General features: G+C 45.2%; 1 protein-coding gene across 1 annotated transcript in view; it reads right to left on the minus strand.

The window, feature by feature from the left end:
* The window catches only part of SYNGR4 (synaptogyrin 4), a 705,695-nt gene that overhangs the window by 369,143 nt on the left and 314,262 nt on the right, over nucleotides 1-22,290 (minus strand). The window contains exons 3-4 of the mRNA XM_069633756.1: nucleotides 10,421-10,658; nucleotides 1,781-1,920 (exon numbers count right to left, since the gene is read on the minus strand). Coding sequence (XP_069489857.1) covers nucleotides 1,781-1,920; nucleotides 10,421-10,658 — 378 coding nt within the window. The remainder of the gene's footprint in view (nucleotides 1-1,780; nucleotides 1,921-10,420; nucleotides 10,659-22,290) is intronic.

Consider the following 22,290-nt stretch of genomic DNA (forward strand, 5'->3'; position numbering starts at 1 on the left):
CAGACCTATCCATTTCAATTAACATCCTAAAACAATAATTACAGCCAATGCACACACTCTTCAATACATACCCTCTTCGCCCAATACTCTACTAGCTACCCAAAACCAATACAACAAGCACAGTAAAATATCCTGTAGTGTGGCCAGTGTTTAGTATGTCCGCGGACAACCGCAACCTCATCACGGCCTTCGTCCACCTAAACAAATACAGAAATTGACCCATCTCTCACTTTGCCACCCTCTCCAGCCACACTCCCACACCAACACACTCCTCAAAATGAGATTTCTGCTCTGTTCCACGCCGCGCTGTCCTTGGATATCCGCGGATCCAACATGGCGTGCACATCGGGAAAAGGTGACGCACCTCACGCTTCACTCCAGCAAATCAGCGAACACGTTGATTGTCTGCAGACATGACGTAGCCCCATTAGCCAATCAGTGTCCTGTCCGCGGAGCGAACAGGGAAATCTGTATGGAGCGGACCCAGATATCACTGATTCTTTTGGACCTACTTTTTGGTTGTTTTAAAAAGAACTACTGGACGGATTTCCACCAAATTTACAAAAGCACGCTTTCGGGACCAAGCCGCCGCTCCTGCCGCAAATTTGGTGAAAATCCGTCCAGCGGTTTGGGCTATAGGCGTGAGCAAACTTTTTCTCCATTCAGTCTATGGAAAAAAAATAAATATTGGGACCCCCCTATAACTTTGCCCCCCACTGACGAAACCTCAACAAACTTTGCAAACAAATTCATGGCGAACCATATACTTTTTTTGCAAAGTTTGGTGAGGATTCGTCCAGGGGGAGCAAAGTTATAAGCCGCCCTTAAAGTGCTCTTCCTATGGGTTTAGCAACTTAACCATAACTACACGGCTGCTAAACAGGCTTTCAACTGCTGCATGTAATATAAGCCCCTTTAAAGCTTTGCCAGAACCATAACCTCTCTTTTTTCAAACTTCCATAATCCCTAGGCACTTAGTTATGACCAGCAGTACTGAAGGCAATACTTATGCACTTAGACCATGGGCGAACAAAAATTATGTTCTAGGTTATATATAGGATTTTCCGATACTGGTCTACATAATCCAAAAATTCTACACTTGTACAATCTGGAATATACACATTAATTGTGAATGGTTGCTGAAAGGGGATTGTGAATTGTTATTGTAATGGGGGTGTTTTCAATGCAAATCCAACAAGCACTGACATAGCCAGCGGGCCTGAGTCTAAAAATGAAGAGAGTGAGCCATTTGCCCTGCACTGGCGTTAAAACATCCTATGCTTTACATGTACAAAGCCATACCTATTGGCTTTGCCAATGTGTTCTACCTGCAGTAATGTGCAACATTTTAAAAGGTCCCATATGCAGTTGTGACGTGAGTCCTCTTGTCTACTGCAGGTTTTTACCAAAGCGCATTATATATTAAAAGGCACTCCAAAAAAGATACATACAAATAAAGGTACCCACAAAAGAAATGTTTCTTTTCCAAATGTAAATATACATGATGCAGAGCCATATGAACAGAGTCCCTTTTAAAACACTGACATACAAGCATACAAAAATGAGTGGAACTGAAACATACACCACTGATATGAGCAACACAAAGGCACTGAATTATGTTCTGATAAAAATGTAATCAAAGACTACAGCACATATAAATTGAGGGGAGCAGCAGAAACTTAGAAATTGAAATCAGCTATTGTTACTCTGGAAGCATGAACTCTTATGCAAACAATCACAATGCTTTTTGGGTTTAAAATAAAACATAAAATAGACTTACCCAGCATAGAATGGAGAAAAAGGAGAATGCAATACTGGCTCGAGCTGAGTCGCCACCCATCGGGTAGCTATTGGAATTGGTCAAGGCCCACTGGTTAGCCAGAAAGCAGAATCCAACGAACCACAGAATCGACCAGATTACTGAGAGAGAAATCCATACAAGTAATTTTAGTTGTTTTCAGTACAAGACGCATAAACAAATCAAGATTTAAATAATCATTCATCCACACCTGTAGGGAGTGGTGACAATGATTCAAAGTTTTGGAATGTTATGGTGCTTCTGTGCAAGAAGCTCATTAGCAACTGAATTATCTCTAGGCATGGCTAACAGAGTAGACCAGAGCTAAAGTTGATGTTGGAAGGGAAATCGAGGTGACAGTAAAATGAATTAGGGCTGCCTGGTGCGTTAATCTGTTGACAAGTCTATCCAGCCACACTGTTCCACATTCTTTTACTAATTTTTGGTAGACTCATTGTGATGACTCAAATATTCTTTGTTTGTGGCCCTATTCATGATTACAGGGACACACATCACTTCCTTTTTATGTGGTATTGGGGAGAACCGTTTAGAGGTAAGTGGACTGTCCACTAGGAATACAAGAGTCAGTGTGATGGGTAACACCAACTAACTCTTACGAGGCCACAAAACTTGCACTTGTCACTAGTGATTAGGGAGCGAAAATTCCCTCTTGAAGAGTAAGAAATGTGCTGTGTGCAGTTGAGAACTCGCATTCATGCGCGGGATCAAGTGACATTTTTACACATGGCTAATAGCTAGCAACTTGGAATTTTAATCCATGCTCTTATATACTATCCCATTTTGTGCATTTTATTTAGTTTTGTCCAAAGTACTCATATTAGGAAAACATTTTTAATACCGCTATTTAATCAGTTTTGCATTAGAAGAACTGATGTATCGCTTGACCTTTACTTGATGGGGGATTGTGAGCTGGCAACCTACTGTTTAGGGAATTATTTGCTCCAAGCTTGGAGGGTCAGACAAAAAAACATCACTTTACCATCAGCCTCGCATAAGTATTTCTGAGTTTTTACATTTTGCTTTTAAAATTTGTGGCTTCTAATTTTTGGAACAACAGCGCCACGTTTTATAGTGTTTTATTAATGTCTTAATTATGAACTGCAATGTCTTGTGTGATTTGTATGCTGTAAAATCTGTGTTTGACTTTTATGATATATTTATTGGATCGAAATACAGTATTTGTATTTAATTGACTATGCCATTTTCTCCAAACAGAAAGGTGATAACAAAGCGATTCAATTGAGAAAGTAGTGTCAGAATAAACAGACTGGTTTAGCCAAAGATGTTCCCGACGTGAGATGCAACTAGGTAGAGTAGCCGACATGACTGTGTTCTGAGCCCGTTCTAGGACCAGCCCGAGAAGCAGGCCGAGCAAACATAATTTCTAGGGAACCCCATCTACAACAAAATTGAGGAATGGCTGTTGAATGGCATCCTCAACACAGGTGAGCTGCTGATAATAATGTATCTTTGTGGAATAGCAGGGATCTGTGGCCTGTTGAGAGGTCTCCATCCACAGACCATAGAGGCATACCTACAGTGGAGAAGCAAACTTTGAGATTGAAGGCAGAGAGGAACCAACTGCCCACACCCAGTTGCCATGAAGAGCTTAGAGGACCAGAGAGTTAGCCACACCAGCTTAGGGATATTGCAGGGACCATGTACTGTACACCCACGGTGCAATGACAATGTGCGGAGTGCCATGCTTGTCGAGAAAGAGGTTGTGCAGAGGGGGGTAGATAGCCCTATCTATTGACAGGAACAGTACTGAAACCCTGGGACTGTCTCACATGAGCATTAAGAAAGAGGGTTGGGGTATCTAGAAGTCAACGCAAAGAGAGCGTTGGTGTGATTGAATGGGCCCTAAATCTTCACTGGGCTTCCCCGTGGTTTTCGTCTCATGTCCTCTCTGGCTCTGTCCAGTTTTGAGATTTTCTTGCACCTTATGTGAAGGGTTACTATGTAGCCTCTGGTGAGCTGGAGAGCCATTGTCATCTTCCAGTTAGGGCACTGTATGAAGGTTTATGAAGGCATGATGATTAAGTCCTCTGGTACACCTGAGGGAAGGTGAGTGCACTTCTTCAATGATAAAGCCAAGGAGGGTTCAGTGGTCAGTGCCTGGAAGAAGCTCGAAGACCTCTTTGGTTCCCGGGCAACCCTTCTGGACTGACTGCAGGTTTTGCACCCTCCTGTGGCTGACTTTAATCCATCAGTAAGCTTGATTACTAGAAGGACTGAAGAAATAATTTGAAGAGGTTTCAGAGAAGTGCTGATGAGTTAGGTGACATGATGGATGTTAGGGATATTGAGAGGATCATGTGTGCGCTTATGCTGTTTTTCCAATGCCAGGATGTCGGCCCATAGTTGCCCATAGTTGCGTCTCCTGGTTACCCCAGCTTTTTAGTTTGTGGGACCATCACGAGATACACTCCCCATGCATATAAGCATTAAAGGAGTTCCAACAGTCGTCGTCTGTGCGGCCTGGGGACAGATTGGTCTGCCAGAAAATGTCCACACCGCCCTCTAGGTGTGCAAAAAAGTCTGGGAAACGTAGGGCCTGCAAGTTCAGTTTCCACAATGGCATCCTACGCGGAACATCAGGCAATACCATGTGCGTGATGACCGGCGCATGATCCGACAAGGTAGTGGGTATTATGTCACATTTCTGAACTAGGTGTGTGGCATTGGAGGGCACTAGCCAGTAATCAATCCTGGAGTAGCTGCGATGGTGATTGGAATAGAAGGTATAGTCCCTCTGACCCTTGTGTTTGACATCAACGAAAGGTCGTCCATAAGGGAGTGGAGGGTGGCCCGTTTAAGGGGAACACTACCTGTGGCTGTGTTTGCACTCTGACGGTCCATTAGTGGGTCTAAGGGAACATTCAGGTCTTCCCCCACCACCATCAGATTCCCCAAAATGCATGCGCATTCCGTAAAGGTGTGTGTGAAAAAGTTCAGGGAATCAGTTGTGGGTGCATAGAGGTTGAGTAGGGTGAGAGGCTGTTGTTAAATACGCCCCTGAACCAGGACGAAGCACCCATTTTGTCTGCCAGCGTATTGAGTACTTGTAGGGATACACCTATGGATCAGGATGAAGACACCACTTTTACCCTGGCAAGGAGAGTGCTTCGGGACCCCCACCTAGCCACGACCCAATTTTGCGGATTCCCCAGAATTAAGGTGCATCTCTTGCAAAAAGATGATGTACCCCTGGATATCACGCATGTAATTGAGCATTCACCTCCTTTTGATGTGGCAAAACCCTGTATATTAAATGTTCCCAGTGTGAGGGAGGTCATTGCATCCTAAAGGAGGTGTTCAATCGGTGCTCGCCCAAGAGATGGTCCCCCGTGGCACAAACCATGTCCCCAGCGTTGCAATAGGCATACATTCAAAAATTGTCCCCTCCCATAAAATCCACTATATGGCCCGCAGGCGGCATCCATGATTGTATCCACATCAACAGTATACAATTCAGCAGGCATTTGGAAATGTACCCAACTAAATCACCCAAAAACAGTGAGAACACAATAAACATTGGGATCGAAGAACCGTATCCCAATAACTTGCCAGTAGTGCCTGTGTGGGACTGGCTAGAGGAGGTCTGTGAACCGACTGCCTACTCCACACATACCAACGTCCCCGAAGAGGGAACATTGGGGATCATAACAATAAGAATGCAAGTGGCAAGGGAGTCAGAAGCATCAAGGGAGTTAATGGAGGCCGCGGGTGATGAGCAGTGCATAGTGTCCCATCCCTGTAGGTGGAAGCAGCAAATGATCCATGTTGGTGCCACACTTAGGCACTTCCACCTTCGAACGTGGGTCGTGCATTGGGAGTTGGTTCAATAGCGCTGTAGGGCAAAAGGTTTCTGTAAGGGAAAGCAGGCCGGAAATATCCTCAGAACCGGGGCCGCCCAGTTTAGTTCTATCAACCAGAAAAATGAGTCCATCTTACAGTCATGCTGTCTTCACCTTACCCTTTCATCCTGTGTGCGCCTCAGGTCCCTAGGCTTTTTGCCCACTTTTTGCCATCTCTCTGTCTCGTCGTAGACTGGTGTTGTGGTCGCGGTGTGGAGCGGCTCCCCTGCTCTCCTCCATCGCCCGTCTGGGTATATTTGGCTGTCACCAGGTCTTGTTTTAGAAATCGCCAGGCTGTTTGAAGGTCCTCAAAGGAGTACCACTTCCGGTCGAGTTCAATGCACCACACAGCTGGGAACTTGAGGTAGTACTTTTATTCTGTGCCCTTCAGCGCTTCAAACAGTGGGTTGAACCCTTCCTGCGTCGGGAGACTTTGATGGAGTAGTTATTGAAGATTTGTATGTCAGCGTTGTCCACTCACACCACTCCCGCCGCTTGGTAAGCTTTCAGAATCGCAAGGTTGTACTGGAAGTTGAGCAATCGCATGGTGATAATGCCTGGCCAATCCCTGTGGTCGGTTTAGGGACAGGGGCTCTGTGTACTCGTTCGATTATGTAGTTTCGTGGATTGTCCATATGCAGTTTATCGTGCAGGAAGGCATAAATGTAGGCTTCTAGATCAGTGCCCTCGACACCCTCCGCTAGGTCCTCTAAGCTAAGGTTGTTGTGCCTAGACCTGTTTTCCAGGTCTTCCAGTTTGGCTCCTAGGCGCTGCACCTCCTTGATTACCCTATCAAGGTTTGTGGCGGTTGTGTCATAATTGTCCTTCAGCGTGCTGACGCATTGTTCATTATCAGTAGTTCACTCAGCTTGGGTGTTGAGGCAGCTGTGCACATCTTGTAGGTCCCTCTTAATATCCTGGACGTTTGCATTTGTTTCTTGTGTCCGTTGTCCTATTATTTTCATCTCAGTCAATATGGCCTGCTGCTGCTTTGTTTGGCTGTCCATTGTGGGATAGCATCTGGATGAGCAGCGCAGAGGTGTGTCACTGGGAATTCTACCTGCCACACTTTCTGGAGTTGAGTCCCTTGATGTCCTTGGCATACCAAGCAGGCAACTGGGGAAGTTGTGCGAGCCAGTGGGTGCAAGGTGAGACAGCAGTAGTGAGTGGCTTGGTGCTGCGTGGGCAACAGTGTCCCGGTATCTCCAGTGGTCAGTGACTGTGGGAAGCAGACTGTTGCACTCCAATAGCGTGTGCCAGGGCCTTTGAGTGAGGCAAAGTGTTAACTGAAGAATGGCTGCTGTCTCAGGCCCCCTGTTGGGTTGCGCTGCTGTTCGGTCATCATTCTATGCTCCATTGTGAGATGCGCTTACTGCCGGCGTCCAGCCATGTGTATTCATGTCTGGGTGATTCAGTCATTTTCGTGTCTCTGCCCCATTGGGACAGGATGCCCTTTTATTCACATATGCGCCTCTGAGGATTACACAGGGCTGTTTTGAGTCAGCCGCCCCAGGGTGACTATGGTGGTAGCCTCTGACGCCAAGTCTGAGCCCAACGCTCCTGTCCTTGCCCCCAACAGGGGAGCACCTGGGGTCCCTGCCACACTTTGTTATATAGCAGGAAGCAGTGAGCCAAGTCCCAGATCTGCGCTCACCTCTTGCGATTAGCTGGCCCGCTCCGCTAGCAGAAGCAATGTCCCTCCTCCTGAGATTGGCAGCAGGTGATCAGTGCCTCTGAAGATCACAGCTGCAGGCGGCTGCTCATAATGTGGCTGCCTGTGTTCCAGGGACTCCCTGCTTCAATTTGTCATGGGGCTTTCATCCTGTCAGGGACAGGCTTGACTGAATTCCACAGGAGCTGATGCTGGCCCCACAGACCCTCACCAGGAGTTCACCTCTCAACCCTTAAGTATAAGCTGAGCTGAAAACCCCAAGAAAGGGAAAGGGGAATTTGGAGAAAATAACAACGGAGACACTGCAGCCCTGCAACCTTCTGGTAGGCTCTGGTATCTGTAGTAAACAAATACACCTGGTTACTTATATGATAATATAAACTTCTTTTCTAAAATTATTCTAAACAAACTCTAAACTCTTTACCTCTTAAACCTCAGTAAAAGACTTAGAGGCTAATAATCTGTGTGGAATATCTTGTAAATAATATCTTGTTTAGTGCATATAGTTCAAGCCACTCAAGTCTCTTTAGAATCCTAAAGTGATGGCCCTTGCAAACACCTTACAGACTTAGATATTCTTCTTGCTTTAAAGTTCTTTTCACTCTATGTAGTTTTTAATGCTTTTATAAAATGCAGTCTTTCTCTGAAGTATTGAATTCCATTTGCATAAATTACATTAAATAGATACTCTTTAACTTTCTGGAATGCTGCTTTCCTTCTGCGTGTGAATTGTTTCTTTATTTACACATAAAAACGTATAGTTTCTTTCTTGATACGCGTGTGCGTTAAACACGTGAAATCAGAAGACGTGAAGAATTGTCCTCGCGTTTAAAATACACACGCGATTCTTAACAAAACACGCACGTGTGAAAAAATACGTAAACGCGATAAAAATAACACGTGCTAGTTAAAATGGACTCGCGCTCTATCGCTACCGAACACACGCGGAGAAACGAAACGTAATTCACGTAAAATAGTTCACGCATTAAAAACAACTCACGCTTAATTAAAATGGACTCGCGCTCTATCGCAACCCAACACGCGTTTTCTTATGAAACGTCTTTCACGTTAAAAATGTACACACGCTAAAATTCACTTGCGCAATTCATTTGGGCACGCGCTCTATCGCTCTGAATACCCGCGCGCTTCCTAAAACACGTAAACGACGACACGCGAACTTGCGCACACATTAAACAGTCTTGAAGTACATTACACGCAGTTAATAAACTTTAAACTTCAACGCACAATCTTCAAGCTTGTTTCCTTATAGTAACTTAACTGTAAATGTCTCTTTTCTCAAATAATTTTGAAACTTGTTAGCTCTTTAAGTTTTCTTATAAAAGAAAATGAAAGTTCACTGTGAAAATCTTAAAATCTTTAAAAGAACGATCCCACCTGATGTCTTCTTGTTCATACAGGATCAGCAAGCGATATTCTTACTTCTTTGGTAGATTTTCTGAACTTTGAAAGGGCCTTACTTAAGGAGCTTAACTGATGTACAACCAGCCACTGAATTTCTATGGATGAAAGGCAGTTTAGAATCTTGCTCACCTCCCAAGAATCAAACCCATTATCCTTTCCACCAATCAGGCAAACCAAACATATCATTGTTCCTTTAACAAATCAGATTAAGTTTCTTTCTCTCCATCTTGACTTGGGCAAGCACAATGTTAATTCTAGGTACAAACTCTTCCTGTTACTAACCCAGCCAGCTCTGAAAGCACAACTAACCCAGCCAGCTATGAAAGCACAATGTTAATCCTGTTACTCTTCCTGTTACTAACCCAGCCAGTCCTGACACATTGGCAGCAGGTGATCAGTGCCTCTGAAGATCACAGCTGCAGGTGGCTGCTCATAATGTGGCTGCCTGTGTTCCAGGCACTCCCTGCTTCACGCGATCCTCTTCTCCGGCAGCTCCTCCACACTAGCAGCAACCCTGTGAAGGTGGGAAGAAGCATGGAGCTAGCAGGCCAACAGAGCTTCCCCCACAGTGATATTTGCCAGGTGAGCATCATATAAGCCCTCTGCTGGCCCCTCCATTCTGAGCTTTCTTAGCAAGCTGCAGTGATCATTTTGCACCCAAGTCCTACAGTGCTTGGGCCTCGAGCGCCTCCCCAATCGTATGGGAAATCTTGAGGGGTGCCAGAAACAGTCTGGGACATTTGCCCAATTAGTCACCAGCGGACTGTCTTAAGTCATTGATGGATGTCCCTGTGTCAGAACGTGAAAGGGGAGACGATTACCCTGAAACTCAATGATATTGAAACTCATGAAAGGAGATGTAACATTTCTTTAGAGTCATTGTGAAGGAAGAAGAGGTACTGAGGGACGTGTGAACGTCATGAACGGAATAGTAAACTTCGTCTTCAAACAGGAATGAGGTCTGTTGGAGTCGCTGGGGACAATATATTTCCCAGTGGGTTGAGGGTGGTGTCCATGGACCATTTAAACTACTTTAATACGCAACTACAAGATAACAGAGGAACGTGGTTAAGGAAAGTAGTAGTAAGCCATTTATGAAATGTTGAGAGTAATAACAAAGCATTACAGCAGAATATTAGAACTGTCCAAATGAGAAGGGAGACATTGTTGAAAAATTTGAGTTTGCATAGGTGCAGACATAACGGCTCTCTGCCGCCAAATCATACACATGACTGAAAATGAGCCGTGGCGTGAATGCAAGGCGTTAAAGCCAAACACAAGGTTTTTACGCCTTGCATCCACGATACATCTCAATGGAAAACGGGCCCCTCTGTGTAATGAGGAGAATTCCCAAAACAGCAAGAAAACATCTGTTCCTTCAAGAATGCGCCAAAGTTAAGTTAATGTGTGCTTGAATAGCACAAGTGTGATCTGGAAGCACATCTACGTGGTGCTGTTGAGTTGACATTTGAAAGAATGCAGGTTTCATCAGGAAATTGAGTAGAGTTGCTGGATGACCAATTGTACTAAATTGTGCGTTAAATTATATGTATATTTAGAGCTACTGGGTTGGTCGGTTATTCGTGTGAGCTGTAAGGCTAATGGGCCCATAAGAAGAGGGAGAATTAAAATAAACGTGTCACTTACTGGAGATGATTAGATCCGTGATCATGATGCACCTCAGAACTTTGGGTTGGACGATGAAGGCCTCGGAGGCGTCCAGTGCCAGAAAGAGACAGCACCACATAAAGCCCAAGATACCCAACGCAATCCCGAAGCTGCAGGCCCTGAAGTTGTCATTTAAGATGCAATGAAGTTTTGAGGTGCTGGGCAGGTTCTGGTATCCGCCATTCACAAGAGAGCCAGCCACAATTAAGGACATAATCTGTGATAAACAGGAAACAGCAGAGATATCACATGGTAAGAAAACACCTCTCTCGTCATTGACTCTGAATGACTTCTCCACAACTCATATTGTCGATTGCTATAATGAAAAAAACAAAAAGAAATCTAGGAATTGACTGTGGGCATGTAAAAAAGCTACTGCGGCAGAAACACATTAAGGCTGTGACAAGGTAAAGCAAGCATTGTCATAGGAAATAATTATGGTGTGTGTGTGATTACAATGTTTTCTGGATTGCCATATGTACACTCAAACCATCTACCAATCATTGACATCATATTACAGGCTTTGAACACATATGTCAGGACAGGTATAGCTATTGAAAGGCCTGGTAATCACATCGAATGGCAGGTATGCAATCAGAAGTCAGGTATTCACATTGTATAACAGTTATGGCCATCGAATGCAAATATACTCGCATCATATCTCATGTACTACTATAAAATGGCAGATGTTCACATTACATTACATGTTAGGCAATGGCATCAAAGCATATTGAATATATTCATATCAAATGACAGATACATCATAAATCGTCTAATGACTTCAAATGCCTGGATGTTCTACCAACTTGCTGCGAATTGCCATCAGTCGTCACGGTACTCACATCATAACCCAGGTATTGTCATGAAATCTTGAGGTACTCATAATCTCATCAAGGTATTCCTTTGAAATATTCTGTTTCTCACACAATACACCAGGTAGTGCCATTAACGACCAGATAACCACATGACATGCCAGGTACTCCCAACAGGTTCTCATGGTAATAGCAACATATACCAAATCTTTCAATCAAAGGCTCAGGTTCTCACATAACATAACAGGACTTACACTTAAGTATCTCAATCAAACATCCAGGTACTCCCACAATTTGCCTTATATTGCGATCATTTGGCCGGGTAAGTCCATTGCATGCTAGATATAGGCATTGAATGTCAGGCACTCGTATAAAAAGCAAAGTATTTCCTTCATATTCCGAGGTACTCACATAATATTCCATAAAATCAATGGTATTCACGTAATATACCAGCTAATTTCCATTATATGCCAGGTGCGAGGCTCTTCTGGTGTCAATTGGGCAGCGGGAGAAGACACGACAACCAGAGGCTTCTATGTAGAAGGCTGTGTTGTCAGTTATCATTTTCTATAAAGTCAGGGAAAGAGAAGAAAGACTGCCAGCCTGCAACATTAAGACCAAAAAGTGGTCTAGTGTTTCTTCTGGAAAGAAAAGACTGTGGGACGCTGCAGAGGCACGCTGAAAATAATTTAGAGTGAAATATCCACAGATTCCTAAATCCCTTCTATTAACAATTACGATGGTCTTGGCCATGGTCGGACTTGGACATAACATTTTCTCGGGCACCAATGAAAAAGTGGCCCACATTTGCAAATCAAAAACAAAGAGGTGATGGCTGGAAGGTTTCGAATTAATCTTAACCTCTTCTAGTCCAGCCCGAACTGCTAGGTCACATCCCTTCTGCACGAGACCACAGGCATCCCCAAACATGTGTATGGGAGTGAGGGGCCCGCAAGCCCTCTCGCGCCGTACGCTCCTCAGTACAGGGCTTGGACCACATGCCTCCGGTAGTGGGATTGCCCCTTGCCCTTATGTAAAGGTAACCACGGTTGACTGCTACATAGATGGGACTACTGAGCAGGACAGGGGGCATCCATCTTTTGTGCCCCCTTTCGACTCCATCTTGGGTAAACAGGCATCACTGCGATAGTACAGCAATGCGCAGCTCCCCCTCCACCGCAGCAGCTCAGGACAGAGACACACACACACAAGGCGCGCAGACAGCTGGCTGGCCCCCACCCTTGCACTCCCCCTGCGAAGGAAAGCTCTGCGCTCCCTTTCTCACGCTGAAGCCGGAGAAAGTTGCCACAACCAATATGATACAGTTTTCTTCCTCTGAGATCACTGCTAGCATGAGAACCAGCATGTGAACCAGGATGAGCTAAGCACTTTCTGCTCGTTCGTCCCCATAAACGTGCAAGCCACCCACCCCCATTTAGAGCAATTTATTGCCATCCTGACCCTGCGCTCCCTGTAAGGTATTTCTTTCAAGTACCAGACCCTCGCCTGTGCTGTGAAACCCACCCAACACACCCACTACTAACCTTAAGCATTTTACCACAATATATGTTTTTACTTATACTAATAGGTCTGAAGCTTAGGAGATATGTGAAACACAGCTTGACTCTTTTTACATGCACAATAAAGGTCAAGGCCTCCAATTAAAGCCACAAATGACCCAACTGTACTAACAATAAAAACTATGTGTGATTTGTGTAAGAAATATGAAAAGTAACATAAAATGTTTAGATAATTTGTTATTTAGTGTTTTTCGGATGCAACATATTAGCTTAGGTAGTGACCACAGTGACCGGACCCTGACCTGCGTGGAGCACAAGATATTTGACGTCCATCATCTCGTCAGCCACTCAGCCAATCAGGAGGAAGAGATGCCACCCACACCTACAGCACCACACCGCCTGGCCAATCGGGTCCATTTAGTATTTTTGTTAGAGTTACTTTAATTGATATATATATGAGTTATGATGTAAATGTTGGTAGGGGTTTTTTGGGTTATTTCCTAGCTGGAGAAATAAACCATCCTTTGAACTCTTGCAGCCGGGTCTCAGTGCCTCCTTCCCCGACAGGGGTGATGTTGGTTATTTTATTTTCTCTCACACGTAGTAAGCCGGGGAAAGGCACCTACATTTTTGGTGACCCCCGCGACGTGATTTAGAGAGGTGCCTCGAGGCCTGCCCCGCCCGGCAGCGAGATCCAGGACGCCCCCAGAAAAACCATCGCCTCTGTGGTTGACCAGACTGTGCACACCAAGAAGAAAGGGTCAAGGGTTCCTGGTTGACGAATACCCGATCGGAAAGGCTGCTCGCGAAGGCAGGCCACGGCTTTGTTGGGGGACAGACCTGAGCGAGGTCCGGCCGTGAGCGGTGACCCTCGGAGTACCTGACTGAACACGTGGAGTCCCGGTTGCAAAGACCCCAAAGAAAGGTAAGGGGAAAATATGGGAAGAAGGGAACTAACAAACAAAGGGAAGGTAGTTAAGAATAGGGTCTGTGTGAGTGACGGTGAGGCTTTTCTGATCTATCCTTTATATGGCCATTAGGTGTTGTAAGAAGTGAGAAGAAGAGAAGTAGTATCCTAGCCCGTACGGGGTAGAAGGCGGCGCTGCGTAGCATTTGTCCCGACCAAGTGCAGACTAGAGATAAAGAGAAAATAGTAGGGGTCTCGTATATTGAGTAGACTCGGAGTAGTTTTAGAATATTCTTTTTCCGTGGAGGTAAGAAATCTTGAGACATAATAAAGGTGAAAGAGGTGGGGAGTGAATGCGAAATAGTAGGTAGAATAGGGAAGAAGAAAAACCGGGGACAGTAACGGGAATAGGGAAAGAACAAACGCGCGCAGGCAGTGCATGTGTATGTTGCATGATTATATGTTTGTCGGTCTGCTTTGTGTATATGTCCTGTTGAACACACTAAAGTATTTCAGTACAAGTAACTTGTGATTAATGAATAATAGGCAAAGAAATACATTGTGAGAGGTGACCAGGTAACACCTCTCAAGAAGAACAGCTAATGCGACATACCATAATTGCGAGCATTGATAAAGAACGTATTTTCACATGTTGTAACTGACATGCCAAGTGAGAGGTGGGAAGGGACTCAAGGGTACCAGAACACACAAGAAAGGAAAAGAAGCATTGCCATGGGGAGAGTACCGCCACTGGCAGATATTTGCCAGCACCTTCCACTATATAGCGACAGGATACAGAAGTATCACGATCAGTGGATCACTGAGATAAAAGGAGATGGGGTTATACCAATTTGGCCAGAAGGAGGGTCATTCGACAAAAGAGTGTTGGACCTAGTATCAACACATTTGCTAGCACGATACAAAGGGAAACAGTTACAGAACCGGAGAGAAGTATTAGATTTATGGCGAATGTTCGAGGAAGTTACCCCCACGGCAGAGGTAGGTACAAGCCGAATGATAGAAAAGCAGAAAATACCTGAAGAAGTAAGCGGGACACCAAAAGGGGAGTGCTCAACAACTACAACCGAGAACGAAGTAACAAAAATCTATCCCTTAATGACCAGGCCAGCAGTAGGGTTTAGTGAGCCCCTGTATATACCACCCACCCCCACTGCTCAGTGCGGGGCAACAGCCCCCGAACCCCTGCCATATGACAAAGGAGGCCTGTATGGCCCCACGAGTGCGCCTCCTGTGAACATAGCACGTTTAACAGGCGATTTAAAATGCCAGCTAGCACACGCACAAATGGAAATAACACGGTTAAGAGCTCTATGTGACAAAGGGCAAATGCTGCCAGGGGGAGGGGAGGTACCCCCGCTGTCACTGGCAGATCTCACACCCCCGATAGGGGCAGTAAGCAATGCAACCCCAGCAGTCTCAGTATCAGGGCAATCCATAAGGAACGTCATCACAGCAAAGACAAGAACAAGAGTGGCAGTCAGGACAGTTCCTGTTCCAATTGAAAAACAAACCAGTGAGAATTATACGCCCAGATACACCAGAGAGTCAACAAAGCGGAGATCAGGGTGAAAGACAAGGAAGTGAACCCAAGGAAAACTGGGAGGATAATAACGAGCTAGAGTCAGAAATAGAAGACGTATGGGATGATTTAGATGAATACGAAGAGGCAGCTGCCGCAGAGGGTTCCCCACTGCCAAACTGCCGTTACCCAGACACACTATCACCACCATTATGGCAGGGTAGATTAAGACAACGAACAGGGAAGACAGGGAACATACTGGTAAGTAAAACAAAAAAAGGGAGAACGAGCAAAACAGGAAAGAAACAGAAACTACAAATGCCACTGATACATAAAGGAGCAGGTAGGCCAAACTATATTCCGTGGGCCCAAATGGACAAAAACAACCTGTTAAAACTCCTCCCCCCGCTGACGGGAGGAGCAGGTAAGTGGATACATGTATTTGAGAAGAACACGGCAGGCGTGCCGTTAGCTATAGGTGATGTGAAAACCTTATTAGTATCAGCAATCGGGGACCAAGCAGACACAATCTGGGAAAGGGCAGGGTTCCCGGGAGTAACAATCAGCTGTGATCGCCACGATGGATCACCATTCAACAATGTTCGAGCACAAGTGTGGGATGCATTGTGGCGTGCATTTCCAGACGTTCCAGATTTACATGCAGTGATGCAGTGCACGATGGAGGAGAGTGAGGATCCTGCGCAGTTCATTTTGCGAGTGCAAGACTTATGGAGAAGTGAAACTGGTACGGCATGGAATCAATCAACAGCCTTATTTTATTTTATCATTAAAAAGGGGTTGCCGAAAGAGGTGCAGAAGGCCTTGGACAAAATAGCTGGGATCGAAGCCAAAGGGTGGCCTGAAATTCAGAGCATAATTGTACACCATTGGAGGAGGATCAAAGAGAAGGAAAAGGAGGTCACACAAAAGAGGCTGGCCGACGAAGCAAAACTAGTGCAGACAAAATTAGTGAAGGTCGCCGCCATTACTGCCAGTGTAACCGCAGACAGAGGAAACGAAGGAGAGGAAAACGCGGGAGGAAGACCCATTGGGATAGCAGCGCAGTGGATTGGAGAGAATCAAGGACAGTGGAACGGAGAGGAACAGCCATGCCAAGGATCACAGTGGCAGAACAGGCCGGCCCAAGGAAGAGGTGGGTACCGTGGGCAGAGGGGAGGATACGGAGGAATGGGAAACAGAGGGTATGGTGGGCAAGGACCAAGAGGAGGACAACAGGGGTCATGTTGGAATTGTGGAAAGTGGGGACATTATTCACGAGATTGTAGAATGCGACCATCAGGGTATTTTCAGGGGCAGCAGCAGCCCATGAACAATGAACAGGGGTGGGGCTGCCCACACCAAGGTAGTCCTTGTGGAGCTCCAATCGGGAGGGGGGTACAACAAGATCAGTACTGCTATGACCCCCAAATGGAACAAAGACAGCCAGCCCCACAACAGCAGCAGCCACAACAGCAAAACGCACTACAGCCCATGGCAAGACAAAACTCAGTAGGGAACATAAACAATAACCCTTTTGCAGCGGCCGCAAACGGTGCCCTTGCACCATTCCGTGGCGTAACGGTCGTAGGTGACAACGTTTTTTCAGTGCCAGGTCAGCAAAGATACCAAGACTAGGACAGCCCACAGAGAGTACTTGCGTGTCCAGTCCTATCCACCACACAAAGTGCAAATGAGGAACCACTAGTGGCGGCAGAGATAGGAAACAAGCAGTTTATCTTTATGGTAGACTCTGGAGCAGAAAAATCATGTCTCACAGAAGGGCGGTTTCAGCTCTCGGGAAGAAATTTGGAGATTTCTCTGTGCTTAGAGAGGCATCAGCTTCACCTCACTGATGATCCCCAACAAGGGTGAAACACGTGTATGGGGTTGCTGGTGGTACTCTCGTTCAGGTTGGAATTGCCATTGCATTTCGGTGCTGGACTGCCCCTGGGCAGGACAAAGACTGATATGCAAATGGATATTTCCCATCTGTGAAAGGCACAGTGAGTAAAAGCAGTGGCTGCGAACTCTCAAGTGGTTAATAACCACTGAACAGGCTATCAGGCCTTGTTCTGTCGAGAGAGGGGCGCCCGCTACCTTTGCAAACAAGAAGGAAATTTGGAGATGCAGGGATTCTCTGGGGCTATTTTAAAAGTTCCTTATACAAAAGATCTTGATGTAACAGTAGGGGGAAAAACAGTGCGCACACCCTTATTGTATTACGAAGACGCGCCAATCAATTTGATGGGACAAGACTTGCTCAGTAAGTTAAACATGACCATAGCCTTTACTGAAAGAGGGATAGTGTGCTCGACGCCAGGGGTATGCCCCGTACGAGCACTCCTGATAATAAGCACGATTACAAAGGAAGTTGCAGTAAGAGGGATCCCCGTTGACATGGACATGTTCGTCTATGGAATACAGGTATTAGCCCGAGTAGTGCCTGAAATAACACAAAAAGAGTGTAGAATACCATCAGACTTCATATTCCGACCAATCACACCAGCAGATGTAATGCCAGGCACAATTATATCTATAGACACTGAGGCAGTTCAAGTTTCCAACAAACGCATTGTGGTCATAGCCTGGACGCACAGGGACGCGAGTGGAGAAGTGTGCTATGCATAGAGTCGAACATAATGCTAAAAGATATAACTGATGAAGAATTGTTTTTACCGATTACGAGGGGGATGGAGAAATAATAATGGAAATAAGCGTACCATGTGACATTATGATCCAATACAGAGAAATACACAACCCACTCATGGCTAACATAAAGGCCAAACTGACAATATTTGATGAAGACATGGCCAGGGTAGCACCTGAAATTTGGACTACAGGGCCACACGATGTGGGATTGTTGCATGAGGTGACTCCCATAAAGATAAAACTGAAACAAGGCGCCCTCCCACCCAGAGTGAAACAATACCCAATATCCAAAGAAGCAGAGGAAGGTATTAGAGAAACAGTGAATGCACTCCTAAGCCAAGGTATCTTAGTGCCATCAACTTCCCCATGCAACACAGCGATTTTTCCGATTAAAAAAGCGAAAGGAGGGGCGTGGAGAATGGTCCAGGACCTCCGCCCACTCAATGACGTCATCCTAAAAGAGTTCCCATTAGTGCCTAATCCGGCATCAATATTGTGCAGTATACCAAAAGAGGCAACTTGCTTCACTGTCATTGTTTTGAAAAATGCTTTTTTCTCTGTGCCACTTGCACCAGAATCACAGTACCTTACAGCCTTTACATTAGGGAACAGCAGATATGAACACCGCAGACTCCCACAGGGGTATTGCGAGAGCCCAAGCATTTTTAACAGAGTACTACGAGAAGACATCAGTAACATAGATGTAGGGAGCACCATTATACAGTATGTAGACGATTTACTCGTCTGCAGCAAAACAGAAGAAGAGTGTAGAGAAGACTCGATAACACTGCTTAACGTATTGGCTGCCAAGGGATACAAGGTGGACAAAGGAAAGTTACAATATTGCCTTGCAGACGTTGTATATCTCGGCCAGCAAATATCTAAAGATGTAAAAAGAATACTACCAGACAGAGCTGCTGCCATTCGACACATTATCATACCAAAAACAGTGAAGGACATGCAGAAATTTCTTGGCATATGTAACTATTGCCGAGCATGGATTCTCGACTATGCAGCATACACACGGCCAATGCTACAAGCACTGACAGAAGCACAGAAGAACAGGGCCCCAATAAAATGGACACATGAGACAATTGCCCAATTCTCCCGATTAAAAGACCTTATTGCAGACGCCCCAGTCCTTGCAAATCCAGATTATGAAAGGGAATTTTTCCTGTTTTCACACAGCAATGGAACATTGATGACAGCAGTATTGACACAAAACACATCGCTAGGCCACAAACCATTAGCGTACTACAGTGGAATATTAGACCCAGTAATGCAGGGACATTTCGCTTGCGAACAGGCCCTCGCTGCAGCGGCCTTCACCATTGAGAAAAGTGCCACAATCGTAATGGGATGTTCAGTGACGCTATCTGCGGAACACTCATTATTTGCTATCTTGGAAAGATCAAAATCCACTCTCACAACACAGAGAGCATCTGCTTATGAAATAATAATATCCAGTCCAAATGTACACGTGGTCAGATGAAAAACAGTGAACCCAGCCATATTCATTACGGAGCCATGCACAATTGAAGATTTACAGGAACACGATTGTAGTACGTATGAGGGAAGAGGGCGATGACATTCCCAAAGCAAGAGAAAATGCCCTTACAGAAGGAGAAATCTATTTCATAGACGGGTCAGCATCCATAAACTCAGAGACAGGAGAGAAACATGTGGGGATGGCAGTAGTGCGCATGGAAGAAGACACATACGAAGTGATTGTTCAAAAGCGCCTCCCCTCACATTACTCTGCACAAGCAGCCGAACTGACTGCACTAATCAGCGCGTTCGTTACACACAGCCAAAGATTGTGCCGTAACAATATATTCAGACTCAGTTTACGCCACCACCACAGTTCACTCAGGGCTATCACGCTGGCGAAGGAGAGGGTTTAGAAGAGCAGATGGGTCCCCCGTACAACATGCCACGTTGCGAAATGAACTAATAAAAGCTTTAGCAGAGCCATCGGTAGTAGCAGTGGTTAAATGCCAAGCCCATACCAATAACACAGCCGCTGTCTCATTGGGGAACGCGGCAGCCGACACAGCAGCGAAGGAAGCCTTGTACTTCAATAAGACACCAACATCAGAGTACGTTGTAAAAACAGCCACAGCTGAACAACCAGCAGAAGCATACAGTAACACGCCCATAGCACAATTGATAAAACTCCAGAGAAAGGCTGCACCGGAAGAGCAGGAGTTGTGGGGCAAACAAGGATGTACACAATCAGCCACAGATCTCATTTGGAGACAGAAAACGACAAGGAAAAGTTAGTGATGCCTGTAGAATTATTAGAAGTAGCGTTCCAACAACTGCATTTCCCAGCTCACGTTGCAAAACAACACATTGCCTCAGACATTCAGGAGGATTGGTTTGTTCCCAATCTGCACGAATACTTGTCTAAATTTGTGATTGAATGCACTACATGCCAAACTTACAATTCAGGAATGACATTACGAACTCTGTGTGGCACTTTGCCACGCCCTACAGGTCCATTTAGAGAGCTACATATCGACTATGCCGATATGGGAGAAAGATGTAATGGAGCGAGATACTTGATTGTGGTGGTATGCCCTTTTTCACGATGGGTGGAAGCGGGCCCCTGCCCCCATCCTGATGCAAAATGTGCTGCCAAGTTCCTTGCGCGAGAAGTATTCTCGCGGTGGGGAATCTGTGACGTGATCCGTTCAGACAACGGCACGCACTTTGTGAATGATCTGTTCAAAGAAGTAACCTCCCTTCTGGGGGTGAAACATAAACTATGTTCGATTTATCATCCAATGGCCAATGGAGTTGTGGAGAGGATCTGCTCAAAAGCAATTTATCGAAATTATGCTGCACGTTGAAAAACAATTGGGTATATTGTCTGCCCCTAGCACTGTTCCAACTCAGAAATCAACCATGCAAGGATCACCATTTGAGCCCGCACGAAATTGTGACGGGGATTGCACACGCCGCTCTCTCCTGTTAGGAGGGTGTCTGATGCACACAGGGCTCCCACAGTGCTGGGGGAAGAATTTAAGGAATACCTAGCATAGCTAACACGCGCAGTACGCAGCATAGCAAAACAAATTGCTCCGCCATTTACTGAAGATGTAGCAACAGACACCTCCATGCCGGCAGCAGATAGCCCGGAGGGGCCTTTAATGCCAGGGCAACACATCTATGTTAGAAGTTTTGTAAAAAGGTGGAATTCACCAACATTTCATGGTCCATACACAGTGGTGTACAGCACCACAACCGCAGTTAAAGTGAAGGGACTGAAATACTGGGTGCCCCTATCGGACGTGCGAAGGGCGCACAGTGTCGCACTCCCCCAGAATGAAACAGCCTGTGTGGATGGCATCGCTAACACAGTCTGAAACAATGAAAACTGCAACTAAAACAGGGAAAGTATAGTGAAAAAGCAAAATGTTTTTTACATATTCTGTCTCTCTCTCTCTCTCTTTCTTTTTTTTTCTCTCTCTTATTCTCATATGAATCGTGTTATTTTTTCTATTTTTCTTCATTGTTTTTATGATAAATGGAAAGAAATTGTTAAATGCCTAATTGAGCAAAAAGACGAAAAAGAATGAACAATTGCAAATATGTTTCTTTTCATGATGACTTAACGAATTTGTCTCGCCCACCTAGGTTCAACATGAGCCAATGCGACAAAACGGCTGAGCAGGCTGAAATGTTAGATAGAAATAGGGATGCCACTAGGGCCAGTAGACTGAGCAATGTCGAATGCGTTATAAAATATACTGCCATACTATTTGCAATAATGATGTTTTATTTTATTTGGTATAACGTTGTTTTATTTGTGGCAAATTAAATGAACAAAGGGGGGAGCGGGGCTAATATGACAAAACCAGGGTCTAAACTAATATGGACTGGAGTAACAACCATTTTGAAGGACACTTATAGCGTTGAATCAAATAGCATAAATGCAACGCCACCCTATGAACAATTGCATGTGAACAAAACTGCTATTCCATTGTTGAGTAATACTATGGCCCAGGAAAGAGAGCTTGGATGGAATGCAAATGACGATTACTATTGGTTGACTAACTCCAGAAATACAAGCATGCACACACACACAGCACCAGAAACCACTACTGAATACACACATGTCACCATGAACAACATTGATGATGCATGGTCCAGAATATTCCCGCTGCAATGTCAACGAGTTGGTACCCAATTAAAAAACAAAAGAAGGAGGAGAAAAAGGGGGGCAGGAAAAAACAGATATGATATTTATCACAACCTGGGGTTAGATGAAATAGAGGACCCCCGACACCCTGACCAATCAAATAAATGGTATTCAGACATGAGCACCGCAGCAAAGCAAGCAAGTAAAGAAAGTTGCTACGTGTGCTCACTTATTCCTCATGCAACTGGAACCCCAAAAATGTTAGTTCCACAGA

Source organism: Ambystoma mexicanum, chromosome 1q, assembly GCF_040938575.1.
Source record: "Ambystoma mexicanum isolate Mex_15411 chromosome 1q, UKY_AmexF1_1, whole genome shotgun sequence".
In the NCBI taxonomy this organism is placed as follows: domain Eukaryota; kingdom Metazoa; phylum Chordata; class Amphibia; order Caudata; family Ambystomatidae; genus Ambystoma; species Ambystoma mexicanum.